The 13,608-nt window shown below is 44.0% G+C and overlaps 1 protein-coding gene and 1 long non-coding RNA gene across 38 annotated transcripts in view; one reads left to right on the top strand and one right to left on the bottom strand.

The window, feature by feature from the left end:
• LOC309522339 overlaps positions 1-13,608 on the top strand; it is a 232,792-nt gene that overhangs the window by 76,173 nt on the left and 143,011 nt on the right. The window lies entirely within an intron of this gene.
• The window catches only part of WNK3 (WNK lysine deficient protein kinase 3), a 96,393-nt gene that overhangs the window by 29,200 nt on the left and 53,585 nt on the right, over positions 1-13,608 (bottom strand). For 29 of the 34 annotated variants that reach the window (XM_082205366.1, XM_082205348.1, XM_082205359.1 and 26 more), the window contains 7 exons: positions 11,873-13,594; positions 8,613-8,671; positions 7,002-7,149; positions 5,717-5,833; positions 3,763-3,912; positions 3,613-3,664; positions 502-636 (listed from right to left, as the gene is read on the bottom strand). In XM_082205366.1, the coding sequence (XP_082061492.1) occupies positions 502-636; positions 3,613-3,664; positions 3,763-3,912; positions 5,717-5,833; positions 7,002-7,149; positions 8,613-8,671; positions 11,873-13,594 (2,383 nt within the window). The remainder of the gene's footprint in view (positions 1-501; positions 637-3,612; positions 3,665-3,762; positions 3,913-5,716; positions 5,834-7,001; positions 7,150-8,612; positions 8,672-11,872; positions 13,595-13,608) is intronic. The other 5 variants (XM_082205350.1, XM_082205352.1, XM_082205355.1 and 2 more) reach the window with 1 other exon arrangement.

The raw sequence follows: 13,608 nt of genomic DNA, 5'->3' as shown, positions 1-13,608 counted from the left end.
TATGTTACACATAAGAACAACCCTACTGGATCAGGACCAAAGGCATCCTGTTCCAGCATCTTGTTCTCACAGTAGCTAATGAAATGCCGATGGGAAATCCACAAGTAGAACATGAGTGCAACAGCACTTTTACTCTTGTGTTCCCCAGCAACTGGTATTTTTGGTCCCTTCCAACTCTGCCATTCTGTGACTCTATTATTCTATGAACATGCTTTCTGTGCTAGACAGGAGTTGCTATGCCACGGGATAGAGAATGACTTCTTGCCTTCATGAGGAAAATGTTGAAGGGGAGGGAATTCTTCCCCACAAAGAGATTTCTGATCTTCAGCAGCATTAAAGACTTAAACCTGGAAACTTCCACTCTGAAACTCTGAGCCATTCTTACTTGAGACACAAAGCCTGAACTCAGTGCTGGCTACAGTTCCAAAACTGTACGGATGCTACACTTTACCACAAACAAGTCAAAATTGAGTCAGGCTTTCTACCGCATCACATGTTCACCTGTTATCTGACACCCCGGGGCAGCTGTAGTTGACTGTAGAAGAGTGCAAGGTGTCTGGGTTTCTCTGTTCCTTATTGTTTGATTGATGCAAAATCTCCAGCGGCCAACAGGGGATGACTGAGGAGCGGATTCACCTGTGAGGAAAGAAAGAAGTACAGGAGATGATCATTCTTCTACCATCTTCCATGTGCATAACAAAGAAAACAAAATCAAGATGTGCTCAAATAGGACTATGAGAACATCACTGCTGCTGTGAGCAGAAGCCTTAGGAACAACAAGGCCCAGCAGTCAGGATTCTGGAATTGGCCTTAAGGCACCAAGGCTGCAATTCTAATAGACTTAAGGCGGAATAAACTCAATTGAGTGGGATTGTTGCCATGAAGCCATGTGATCTGACTTTCTCCAGTTTCCTTGGAGAAAAAAATGAATGCTGCTGGTGAAGCCATCCTTCCTTGGCTTTGCCTGAGTTCTGCTGCTTTGCCCTTTGATTTATAGGGACTACTAGAGCTTTCCAAACTTTTCATGTTGGTGACACTTTTTTTTTTACATGCACGATTTCGCAACACAGTAATTCAGTTTTACTAGCAAACCAGAAGTTAAACTAACCCCTTTGCAGCCCTGGAAGGAGCGTAGGGAGCATTTGTGCGACACACTGCAGCCGACACACTAACATGTCATGACACACAGTTTGGAAAGCTCTGCTTTAGAGTCTGCACTGTGCCATGCATGTGACTCCTTTCCCACCCCTGTCTTTACTAAAGCCAGTGTGGTGGTTAGAATGTCAGACTAGGGCCTGAGAGACCAGGCCTCAAATCCCCACATGGCCATGAAGATCACTGGGTGGCCTTGGGCCAGTCACTGCCTCTCAGCCTAACCTACCTCACAGGGGGTTAAATGAGGAGGGGGAGAGCCATGTATGCCATGTTGAGCTCCCTGGAGAAAAGGTGGGATATACCATATTTTTCCGTCTATAAGACACCCCCATGTATAAGACTCCCCCTATTTTGGGGGACTCAGATTTAAGAAAATGAGGGGAGATGGCCCTGTGTATAAACCCCCCCCCCTAATTTTTGACATTATTTTTTAGGGGGAAAAACCTATTCTTATACTTGGAAAAATACAGTAAATGCAATAAATAAAGAAAGTCAGGATCAGGCATGCGTTGGTGCACTTGTTGCAGGTTTCCCCATGTCACATTGCTCAGACGACAACAGGAATATTCTGTTACACTACTATTTCTCACAAACAGTCCCACCAAATTACCAGAAACCAGCCCGTGACTCTAGGCTGCAAGTTAAGAAGCTCAAATCATTTAACAAAAACATATGATTCAAAAATTATCCATAAAATAATAGGGCCATTATCCAGTTTCAGTAGATGTACTTTTAATCCAGTATTTCCTTCTGGCTCAAGAAGAGAGGACTCTCTAATTTGGACCTGGGTGGCATTGTACATCTCATTTTTATCATAGTGCTCACACTGCTTATATCATACTGTATTAAGAACACTTGCTGGTATTTGACAAACACCTGTAACACTCTGCCATTGGGAACAGTATCTACATTTATCGCTTGAGCACCGTTTGCTGCCTTGAACACCATTTGGTGGGATACAAATTTAACAAACAAGTAACTGTAATATGTACCTCTTATTAGTAGTCCGAATAAACATTTATCAATGTGTTCAGCACAATAGCTTCAGGCTTACCCAGGGTCAAAACATGCTTGATTTAAATATATATATACACATATCTTTGAACAGCTAATCCCTATACTATATCACAGTCTGCTTTTGAAAGGTTCTCCTCAGTTTCAGAATTGCTCTGACATGTGGTAAGGAAGACTCCTCTTTCAGAAACACACCCAAAGTTCCCCTTAATTGCACGGAACTATGGTTTGTTGGATCCTGGCCAAAGTGTTCCAGTCCTCCAGGGACACAAAAATATATGTGCATTGGAGCAGGAAGAAATAACAAATCAAGAGCAGACAGATGCTCAACTTGTGGGTAAAAAACAAACATACCACTGGCATTGTTCTGTTGATACAAAGGTCATACCAGAATCAGAGAAAAAGAGATCATTCAGTGTTAATGGAACAAAGAGTAGCCAAGTAAAATGTTGGACTCTTCTGATGTGCTTGAAAAGTAGTCCATCATGGTAAGTAACTGCCTTCGTATCACATAAAGGAACACAGTTGACTGTGTGCATTTCACTTTCCACTACGAAAAACCCCATACACAAGAGAGAGCATCTTTCCCTCTTTCAACCATTGCTTCTGCATTTCTTAAATGAAAACTCAGCCATTTAAATGTGCACGCCACATTTCACAACTGATGAGACCACACGTGATATTTGCTACATAAACATAGGGGTATTTTTGTAGTCAACCTCAAAAAGGAAATTTTGAACTGGCTAGATTTCCAGACACTTCAAACCACATCACCAACTGTAAGTTAGGGGTAGACAGCATGATGCCCTCTAGTTATGATCCTACTCCCGTCCCATCAGCCCCAGGCAACTTGGCCATGTAGTTCAATGGCATCTGGAGGGCACCTAATTGGCTATCCTTCTATAAGTATGGAAGCTGGCTTGTAACTTCACCTGCTTTAGGATAATGTAAAGAGTCACTACCAAACACAATGAAGGAATTTGGATTCTAGTTTCCTAAAGGTAAAATCCAGACCTTTTTCTTTGCTCAGCTACATCAAACCACCCCCAGAATTGATACCAATTTGGCTATACTCATTAAGAACTTGTTTATTTATTTATTTATTTATTTTAAATGTATATACTGCTTAATTGATAGAAGATTTCTAAATGTCTTATTTCAGCCTTGAATAATGTCACTCAAAATCTTTAGAATCTTCCCATGCAGTTATCAGGACCATTGCAGAGAATCAATTATATGTGCCAAGATGACTCCACCTAAGACGTGAACTACCATAAGAGAAGATGTGAGAGACAAAAGGCAGCCTAACTGACAAGGAACAAATCTGCTTTAGTTCCTGCCAAAATAGCCACTATTTTCATCACTTTCACCTTTAAGGAGGGTGGTTTTGTTTTGTTTTTTTGTTTGACCTTCAATGTTAAATGTTTTAAAATAGTTACTTACTGCCAGTTTGAGTAGATGCTGGGTTTATCTGAACTTGTTCAGAAGATCCTGTCTGAATTAAAAATGAATAGATAAATATAAAAAGGGAATTTCCCAATACAAGCACACACTTTCCCAGAAAAGTGGTATCACTAAACAAACATAACTTACTTGGGTAAGATCAGAAGGCGTAGACTCTGTGCCAGTAGTTCGCTCTTCAACCGGAAGACTGCGGATGATGTCCTGGGCTTGGCAAACAATAGCCTTCAGTTCATCAACAAATTTCTCTTTCTCATTTTCCAACACAAAGTCATCTTCAACCTAACATGGGAAAGAAAAAACAGGGCAGTAGATGTAAATGCATCTTCTATCACATTTTATACAATCAAAGAAATCTTAGCTTTCCAAAAGAATAATATTGTTTGGCTGAAGGAAAACTCATATATAGCCAAAACAATTGAAATTGTGCCAGTGTCTATGTAGCAAGAAGCCATCTCAAGTTTCCCCAGTAATAGGGAAGGAACATACTCATTCTAAAATGGTATTGCTATACTTAAGTATTCCTTTTTCTAAACATATTATTTTGCAAAATGCCAAAATCAGGGGCCAGACCTAATTATAATCCAGAAGCCAACCGCAGGAAGAAAGTTTCCCTCAAAATCTGCTCACAGGTCCTGGCCTCACCCCCAGAAACACCCAATGGCTCCCTGGGTGGGGTTTAGCCTCAGTGCATCCAATGGAATCCATTACCTGAGTGATGCCTGCCATCTGCAAAAATCCCTGCCATCTCACTCCACACCCCTGCATAGTACTAGAAATCATGACTGTACGTAAGCAGGGGGATCCAAGTCTTCAACAAACACCCCATTCTTACATGGGGTCTCCATCCAAGGAATGATCAAATCCACACCTACATAGTTCCAGGTGTGCTCCTGCATCACGTGTTAAACCAGCTTGAAACTACAAGCCCCTGTGCCACATCCTCATAGGAGATCAATGTCCTCCATTCAGTATTTTCTGTAGTATTAATCTAAGGCTTTAATCCTATCATACGTACCTGGAAATGACTCCCCCTACACCAGGGATGTGGAATCTGTGACCCTTCATATGCTGTTGGTTTACAGCTCCCAGTATTCTTGATCACTGGCTATGCGCTCGAACTGATGAGAGATGGAAGCCACAACCCCATCAGACCCAGCCTGCATGGCCAGTGATAAAGGATCAGGGTTGATGGGATTTGTAATCCACAACACCTTGAGCGGGGCTATACAAACCTCCCACCCCAGTTAAAGGATGTATAGGATCAGGCAGCAAATTTTATGTCTAAAGAAGAAATGAGTACTATTGTCAAAGTCTCCGGCCGCTTATTTTTTAAAAAAATAAATTTTACTGAACAACAAAAGCAGACAATACACACGAGAGAAAAATAAACATTAACAACAAAATAATATAAGTTTAATACAAGGAGCTTTTGATGATAAAGTCAAATAAAAGTAAAAAATTCAGAAGTGAATGAAATAGATAAAATTAAAAACGAGATATAAAAACACAACTTGTGCAATGAAGGAAATAGGAAAAGGGGAGGGAGTTTCTATAAGGAGGCAAGACCTTCTTCCATTGAATTAAATGAATTTATCCAACCTGCACTCCCCCCCCCCAAGTTTCTAATGTTTAGGGCTAAAACACCATTTTGAATCTTATTAACCCAAGGAACAACAGATGGTCCTGCAGGAGTCTGCAGCAAACCTGAAATAATAATCTAGAAAGTTAGTACAAATGGTTTAAGGATTTTAAAAACATTTGTCTTGAAGTCCTTACATGCGAAGTTTCCAAAGGTGACAGTGCCTGGGAGGCTGAGTTTAGTCAAACCTCCAAGCCCAGTTTTCATTGATTCCTTCAGCAGCCCCATTTTTAGGATCTTGCCCCAAAGCCTCTCAAAGTTAGTTCTCAAAATAATCTGTGCAAGTCAAGGGCATGTCAAGTGGAAGACTAAGGTTAGACCTCAGGGGTTTCCATATCTTGAGAAATGCTATGAACAAGACACAAGGCTATTGCACATTGTCCTGAGCAACCCAAGCATTTGAACAAGAAATCTCTGGTGGAAAGCAGGCTCTATGAAACTTGCCATGTAGTCAGCAATGTCTTCCGGAGCATCGCCATCAACATCAAATTTAAATGTGACCATCTTGTTGTTATGAGTCTCAAGCTGGCACTCCACCGTGTTGTCCCCCGATGTTGACACCTGATTGAAGGGGGGGGATTGGGTAATTAGATAGAGTCAGAACCTGCCTCTTCTCCAATTCTTAGCAAACAAAGATCACCTCTACCTGACTGGTGTGACACCAATCCTGTAAAATGACAGCACTTGTCCAAAGGCTGAAGTGGCAAAGCACCAATAACTAAAAAGGTTTAACACTACCTATTATCTTTGTTGTTGTTTTAAATAGATAATTATGTACACATTATACGTTGTTCTATAGTATGATAATGAATATAGATAGGATTCATTTCTGTAGAATCTGGCATCTGTTGAAAATGCCAGCACTTGATGATCTCTGGGATTCAGTGACCTCAGTTTCAAATATTCCATCAAAAGACTTTATAAGCATTTTCTGGAGGCTTGAAAATATACTTCTTCACCCAAAGACTATATTCAAATTTTCCCCTCCATTTATGACCTGATTCCAAATACTTGCCTTCAATAACATTTGGAATGGATTCTAGATCCTGTTCACACATTATATTGTTTTAAAAGCAACTGACCTGAACCCATTCCTTTCTGATCTTGTGAAGCTGCAAGAATAAACTTAAGCTAAAAAGATACACAAAAAACTGTGAAGTCATCTGCTATCTCTGACACCGGACACACAAACCAGGGTAGAAACATTAATTGTGTACAACATTGGATAAATCAATTGTTTTAATCAGTCCATTTTGCAAGTCTCAAAATTCATCCCACAATTTACCATCCACAAAGACTGATTTTAGGCAAATCTGAGATTATAGAAGTCATAAAAGTGCTCAAAGATGGTGTTAAAAGAACAACTTGCTATTCTGTTTCCCCATATTGAGGTGCCCCCTGAAATATGATCTGTGAATATAAGAATTGACTGGGCCAAAGGGCTTCTTCTTAACATATATTAACCAGATAAACAAATGATTATCTGGAGCCCAAGGGCAATGAGAAAAGTCTCATTGCATTAGTTGATCTCATTCTCTGGACACATACTCCAATTGAATTCCACATATAGTTGCAGAATTTATAGTCATTAAAGCATTGCTTGCAAATGGGAATTTATACAACGGTGGTAGGAGAGCCCAGGTAAACAACCTCAAATATATTTTCCAGACAGATATTATTCTATTGAATTCTATTCTGAAGCTATGCATGATTGTTAAAACATACACACCTGCAGCACAGTGAGCTGAAATTTGGTTCCCTTCTCTGTTCGGGCACATGAAGCTCTCCGTTGCTTGCTTTTGTCTTGTTTGCCATTTCCACTTGGAAGGTCACATCCATTGGCACCTTCCTTCTGAATGGCTACATCAGGAATCGGTCTTAAAAGATAGGAAAAGAGGTGAGCACTCTTAGAAGGAGCACACCGAGACACTTCTGAGGGGAAGCCTTGCTCTCTGTAACTTCTGAACATTAATTTAAGTAAATCTTTGTTTTCCTTTTATCAACTAGCCCAAATGAGGGCTTGCATTACCTCACAGCAGCAAACCTATTCAATATTTGAATAGGGAAATACTGTAGATCAAAGTAGGGCTGGCGACAAACACTCCTTTTTAAGTGAGTTGAAGGTGCCTAGGTACCATAGGCAGACATTGCTGTCTATGGTATATGCATTTATTTTGTCACACTACCATTGATGGCTAAACACTTAAATTCACATGGGTGAAATTCAAATGGGTGCCTTAGACAAACCACATTTCTCCCAGTCTCAGCTACACAGAGAGAGACAGACACACTGCATCTGTAATGGGGAGAATATTAGCTTAGCTTACAGGGCTGTTGATGGTCCCCCTATTGTACACATTTCCCTATCTGTGGGGCAGCGGGATTTCCCTGACTTCTTTCTAGGCCACTGTGGTCATGTTCAACATCCCAGTGCCACATAGATGGGACCAACAATGCCCGCCCTTCCATCCGCTGTCCTCTAGGCAATGATCAGGTGAGAAAGGCCCAGATTACTGCACTCAAGGTTACTGCAACAAAATGGAAGTAGGGAAGCCATGGCGAACTGGCTCCCACACAACTTTACAGTTGTGTACGAAGTGTCTTCTAAAGTACTGCAAACACTCAGGAAAAGCACTTCACAAACATTTTCTTACTATTGTTCTCTTTACTTTGTCTTAGTGGTGCTTGGGGTGGCATGCAGAGCAAGCTAATGGATAGATGGCACCTTTGCAGATGTACAGAAGGGGGGTTATGGGGAGACCAGGACTAGTCCTTACCTTAGGGTAATAAGGCACAGGGCTGGACCCTGCAGCAAGCGGCTGGTAACATGACTGGGGAGGAGGGAGAGATGGATGTAGCAACAGCTTTTCAACTGGTGACCTTAGTCTGTGAGGTGGGGCTAGGGAAGGTGCCATTTAGTTCACATCTCATTTGGCAAAAGGTTTGGCGCTGGCATTGAGGACTAGCAATTGCTGGGAATCCCAAACCTAAAGTCTTCCAGTGAAATCCATAAATTAACTTTCTAGCACGCTACTGCTTTGATCAGAAAATTCCTAATAGTTATCCTAAGTATTTACTTCCCAAAACTTAACTGAAGTTCTTAGCAGGTAGAGAATGATGAGAGTTCCTATCTTTGTGTACATATGCTTCAAATTCTTCCTACCACAACTCTGCCAGCTTTCTTCTGGTTGAAGTGAACTCCCCCCTTCCCACCCCTCTGCAAGCCTTGAGCTTGTCTTCCCTGTATAGAAAATGGAGATGTTCACTAGTTTTGATCTCCATGCACTTAGCATTCCTGCCTTCCACCAGGCCAAAAAAATTAACCTTGGAGCAGACTCACCCTTGAACAAAATCCTGCTTTTGAACTGATGGCTGTTGTTCTGGTACCAAGATGGAAGCCTAGAAATAGGGAGGGAGAAAATTAATTATGTTGGTTCTGCATTTGCCATCCTCACTTGGATGCAGCGATACTAAGCAAATTAAGTAATTACACAAAATGCAAACAATTTGTGTGCTTGAAATGAAACACAATCGTACTTTTCCAGGCTGACATCCTCAGGACCTGGCTCTGCTCCCCCCCCCCTTCTTCTTCTAGTAACATTCAGCACTAGTTCTAAAGATAACCTTGAATAATATCTAGCTCTCGAGATTCTATTCCAAGCTTTGAATTTGCTTTGAAAATATTTCCCATCCATGGTTAGGAAAATATTTACAGTCTCAGAAATGTATGCTTGCTATTTGCAATCCCAGGAGAAAAAGTGAAAATAAAAGTTATTAAAGTGGAAAGCTGAGGCAAGTTACTCTACAGTTAAAGACATACAATCTCTAAAGATCATTAGAATGACCACCTCTTGCATGCATAGCGGAAAGGATAAAACATTCTAAGGAGGTTAAACCTAGTTTATCCATAACATTTTTCCTTTTTATGGAATAGACACAGCATTGTGCTAGATCACTAGATTACAGTCTATAATCCAGTACGCAGTTTGAAGGTGTCACAAATAGCTACAAATGACATTGGTGGCATGATTAGATATGCAGGAGAATGGAGAGACCTTTATCCACAGACACAACTGCAACAAGGAAAGTGCTGAGAACACAAAATAGGCAACAGGGGATGTTCAGATAGTTTCTCCTCAGAAATGAGAAATCAGGTTGTCTAGAACTAAAACTGTGTGCTAACCCTAAGAGCTATCTTGTCAAGGTAGACAAGATGAGCAAGAAGAGGTCTCAGGAGATGATGAAGCTAAGGAACAAGAGGCTCAGGTAGCCAAAAGAACGGGAAAGAGTCTGCAATGAACAGACATAAAAGGTGCTTCCAGGTATGGATGATTTAGCAATCCCTCATCATTTTGGTTCTGCTTTCAGCTGAAAGTTGAAGAGCAACTCAGCCTCCACACTTCTTGAAGGCAGACCCTAACACTTTGTTCTGCAGCCAGGTTCTGAGTCCTCTTTTCCCAACTCCAGTTACTGAGAGGGAGGTCATTAGGACCAGGGGGGAGGGAAGACTACCTCCTCCTTCACGGTACTCCTTATCATGTCGCTGCAATGTAAGAAGGAGTGGGAGAAAGAGTGCAACACTTTTTGGAAAGAGAAAGGTCAAACTGATAGAACTAATTCCTAGAGAGGAGAAACAAACCAGAGAGAGAAAAAGTAGCTACAGCAATCTAGAAAAGGGGTGGAACAATCTATACAGGTCACTATAGGCCAGAATAACAGCACAGTAGCCCACCAATGCCCATGGAATGTACATATGTAGCTACAAAAAGAGTTGAGAAAAAGTTGCATTTTCTAAGCTCATAAAAAAGGAAGTGGAACAGGGAAAAGGTGAGAGGAAGATGTTTTGTTCATGCCATCTTGCATGAGTAAGGAAGCAGTACATGTCCAGTGTGGAAGCAGTCACAGAAACCTAAAAGAACAGCAGATGGTAGAAGCAGAGGAAAAGAGACAGGGAATTAACGAAGAAAGTGACCAACAAAAGGAGAGGACTATTGAAACAAGGCAGTCAAAGCTGTATTAAATGGGCCAGAAAGGGGTGGAGAAGAATGCTGGTTGAACACTGCTGGTTGAAAGACAGTGTGGCTGGACCACAGGACGTCCAGCTAAGATGAAGCAGGAAGAAAACCATAGAATCAGAGAATTGGGACCAAGAGGGTCATCTAGTCCAACCCCCTGCAATGCAGGGATCTTTTGCCAAATGTGGGGCACAACCCCAAGATTAAGAGTCTCATGCTCTGCTGACTGAGCTACAAGGCAACCATCAGGTTGGCAGAGGTGTGACCATAGACAAAGAAAGGAGGGACTAGGGTTGACCTCTTTTTCCTGACAGGGCTACTGGATTAGAACAATTTTTCCATTGTTTAAACCCAGTCTTGCACGTAGCACTCATGGAAGGCTATGTCTGCCAGTTGTCAAAAACACCACTTGTGAAGCAGATTAGAAGCACACAAATCTGATTAGCAAGAAATTAAACACAAAACAGGAAACACTTTTGGTTAACTCTGCACCCTCTCGAAAGAACAAGAGTTTCTGGTTGAGTCTTGTTTGCGCTGAAGAAAATGTCACCACCATCCCATGCTAAACAAACCCAAGCTGTGGGGACTGTGTAGGGGAGAGAAAGCTTTTTCTGCCGGAGAGCTGCATTTCCTCCTGGGCTGCCTTCCAGGGCCTGTGTGCCAAAAGCGGGATGGGCAAAAGCGGGCAGACCAACAGATGCAACTCTTGCCTTGGTACACAGGAAGGCTACACTCTGGGTTTCAACCCACACCTCTCTACTCTTCATTCAGGAAGCAAGGGGCACATCTGTCAGGGCTGGAGTCAGGCATAGGGCAGCAACAAAACAATAAATCAATGGAAACAAACCACAAGTCTGGCCTGTCGGTCTCAGCAACTCTTTCAAGGTCTTGCCCCAATGAAGCAGTTGTGAGGGCTGAAGATGCCTGCCTTCCCAGTGTCCACTGGGACTCCTCCTCTCCAGGGTCTTTCCCACTCAGTCTCAGGTGGCGTCTGCGCACAACCCGGCTCTGCCCGGCCCTCTTGATTTCTCTGCGTGTTCTAAGGAGACCAGCGGGGAGAGGAGCTGGTCACACCAGAATGGGGAGACTGTCTGGCTTCTTCTGCAGCCAGCCCCTCTGCCTTCTGGCCCCATTCCTCCCCATCCCATTTCTATCTCTACCTCTGGACTGCTCTCTGCCACAGTCTCTCCCTTCTCACTAAACCCTGTTACCTCTTCTGCTTCACCCTCTTCTCTCTCTGGCCACCCACCACCAAGCTCCTGGCTCTGAATCCTCTTCCCTTGGAGGAAGCCTCCCATCATTCCTCTGCATCCAGCCAATCCATGATCGTACCACAGCTCAAAGGCGCTTTGCAGCCCCGCAAACACACTCAAGCAAGCCAGGCCAGTGTGGAGGGGCATGACCTGGGGAGAGCCCTGACAGCCAAATACAGAAGCATGGAACATCTCGTCCAATTTGGCCCTAAAGTATGCAATCACCATTAAAAAGTCAAAATACTTAGCCACTTTGTTGTGACTCTCTTTTCTTTTGAAGGGGGCAGGAATCCTAGGAAACAAGATTTTTTTTAAAAAAACGAATGATATACCTGTGAAATGTCTTGTCCTTGAACGTGTTCTTGGTGTGGCTGTGTCCCTGCGCTAAGTGATGCTTGCTGGTTCAGGGCTGCTGCTGCTGCTCCAGAACTCGTTGAAGGGAACTGCTTCTGGACCACTGGCTCTGCAGGCAACATGGACCCCTGGCACATTGGCAGCTGCTGCTGTTGCTGCTGCACATATGCTGACTGTACTGAGGAAGCTGTAAATGGTTGGTTATTATCAGCTGGCTGAAAAGCTGGAGGTTGCTGGAGGAGGCTAGGACCATGCAGGTGCCCGGGCAGTTCTGGCGGCTGTTGCCTTGCATAAGCTGGCTCTGACTGTTCTGGCATGGAAGACACCGTCTGTGGTGCGTTTGGGGCAGACTGTGGGACTGTGGCGTTGAGGGGCTGAGGAATAGCATGCTGGTTGAACTCTTGATAGGGAGCCTGTGGCTGCATTTGTGGGATAAAAGATGGCTGAGATGGGACAAAAGGGGCCTGCGATCCTGGCTGTTGGCCTTCTGCAAACTTGTGTCCCGCCTGAGGAGGCTGCAGCTGCTGGTGCCCCATGCCGGAATCCTGCTGGATCAGATATGTTGATGGCTCAGGCTGGAGCTGCTCGGAGGGATAAGCATGGGCCTCCACTGGTTGCCCTAGGCAAACTTGCTGCTCCATGCAGCCAGCGCCGCTATCCTGCACCGTATATAACGATTTCTCAGGAGAGCGCATGGCAAAACTCCGTTGATCTGCAACCTGTACTGCTAAGTGAGCCTGCTGGATCTCTGGGGGCGGAATTAGATATGGCGCTGGCTGGTTTACGAAAGCTGCCTGTCCTTGGTAAAAAGACTGCATTGGATATGTCGGTTGGTCCAAGGGCTGTCCTGGATACACTCCAGGGACTGCGTAGACCAGTTGCTCTGTGCACGGAGGCTGATCGGAGCCTTGCATTGTGTAAGCGACACGCATCTGACATGGTGCTTGCTCTGGTGCCTGGAGCTGGTTGGTGGGCTGCACTTGAGGTGTCAGCTGCTCTGAAGCTGGGAGCTGGTGGGGGGGCTGCGTTTGATATATTAGCTGTTCTGGGGCTTGCAGGTGGTACTGGATGGGATAAGCCACCTGCTCTGGAGTTGAACCCGAGAGCTCGGCCTGCTGCGGCTTTTCTACAACTTGTTGAGTGACAGCTGCCAACTGCTCCGTAGAGCTGCCCTGGAAAAGAAACTGCTCTTGTTTCTGCTGCTGTAGGGGCAGGTGGTATAACATCTGTTGCCTTACACAAGGATGTTGATCTGTGGATTGGTGCATCTGAATAGCTTGCTGCTCTTGCTGCACCAGGGAAGGCTGCGCCGAAGCATCGAGGGGCAGCGTGGGATACTGTGGGCACTGTGGAAGTTGAATCGGCTGTGGCATGGCAGAGACCTGATGTACTGGCACAACCTGCTGGGACTGCTGAATGGAACCAACCTGCTGGGGAATTTGTGGAGATTGCTGAATGGAGCCCACTTGTGGGGGAATATGCTGAGACTGCTGCATTGCTGCTGCCTGCTGAAGCTGTTGAATAGAGGCCATTTGCTGGGGCTGCTGCATGGATGGAACTTGCTGGGGCTGCTGCACGGGTGCCACCTGCTGGGGAACTTGCTGGGGCTGTTGCATAGCCACCAACTGCTGAGGAACGTGCTGGGACTGCATAGATGTTGCTTGCTGAGGAACATGCTGGGGCTGCTGCATGGACATCGCCTGCTGGGGAACTT

This window comes from Podarcis vaucheri (assembly GCF_965113315.1).
Source record: "Podarcis vaucheri genome assembly, chromosome: 17".
NCBI classification, from domain to species: Eukaryota; Metazoa; Chordata; class Lepidosauria; order Squamata; family Lacertidae; genus Podarcis; species Podarcis vaucheri.
The sequence above is the reverse complement of the archived record's forward strand: the minus strand, read 5'-3'. Positions and strand labels throughout refer to the sequence as shown.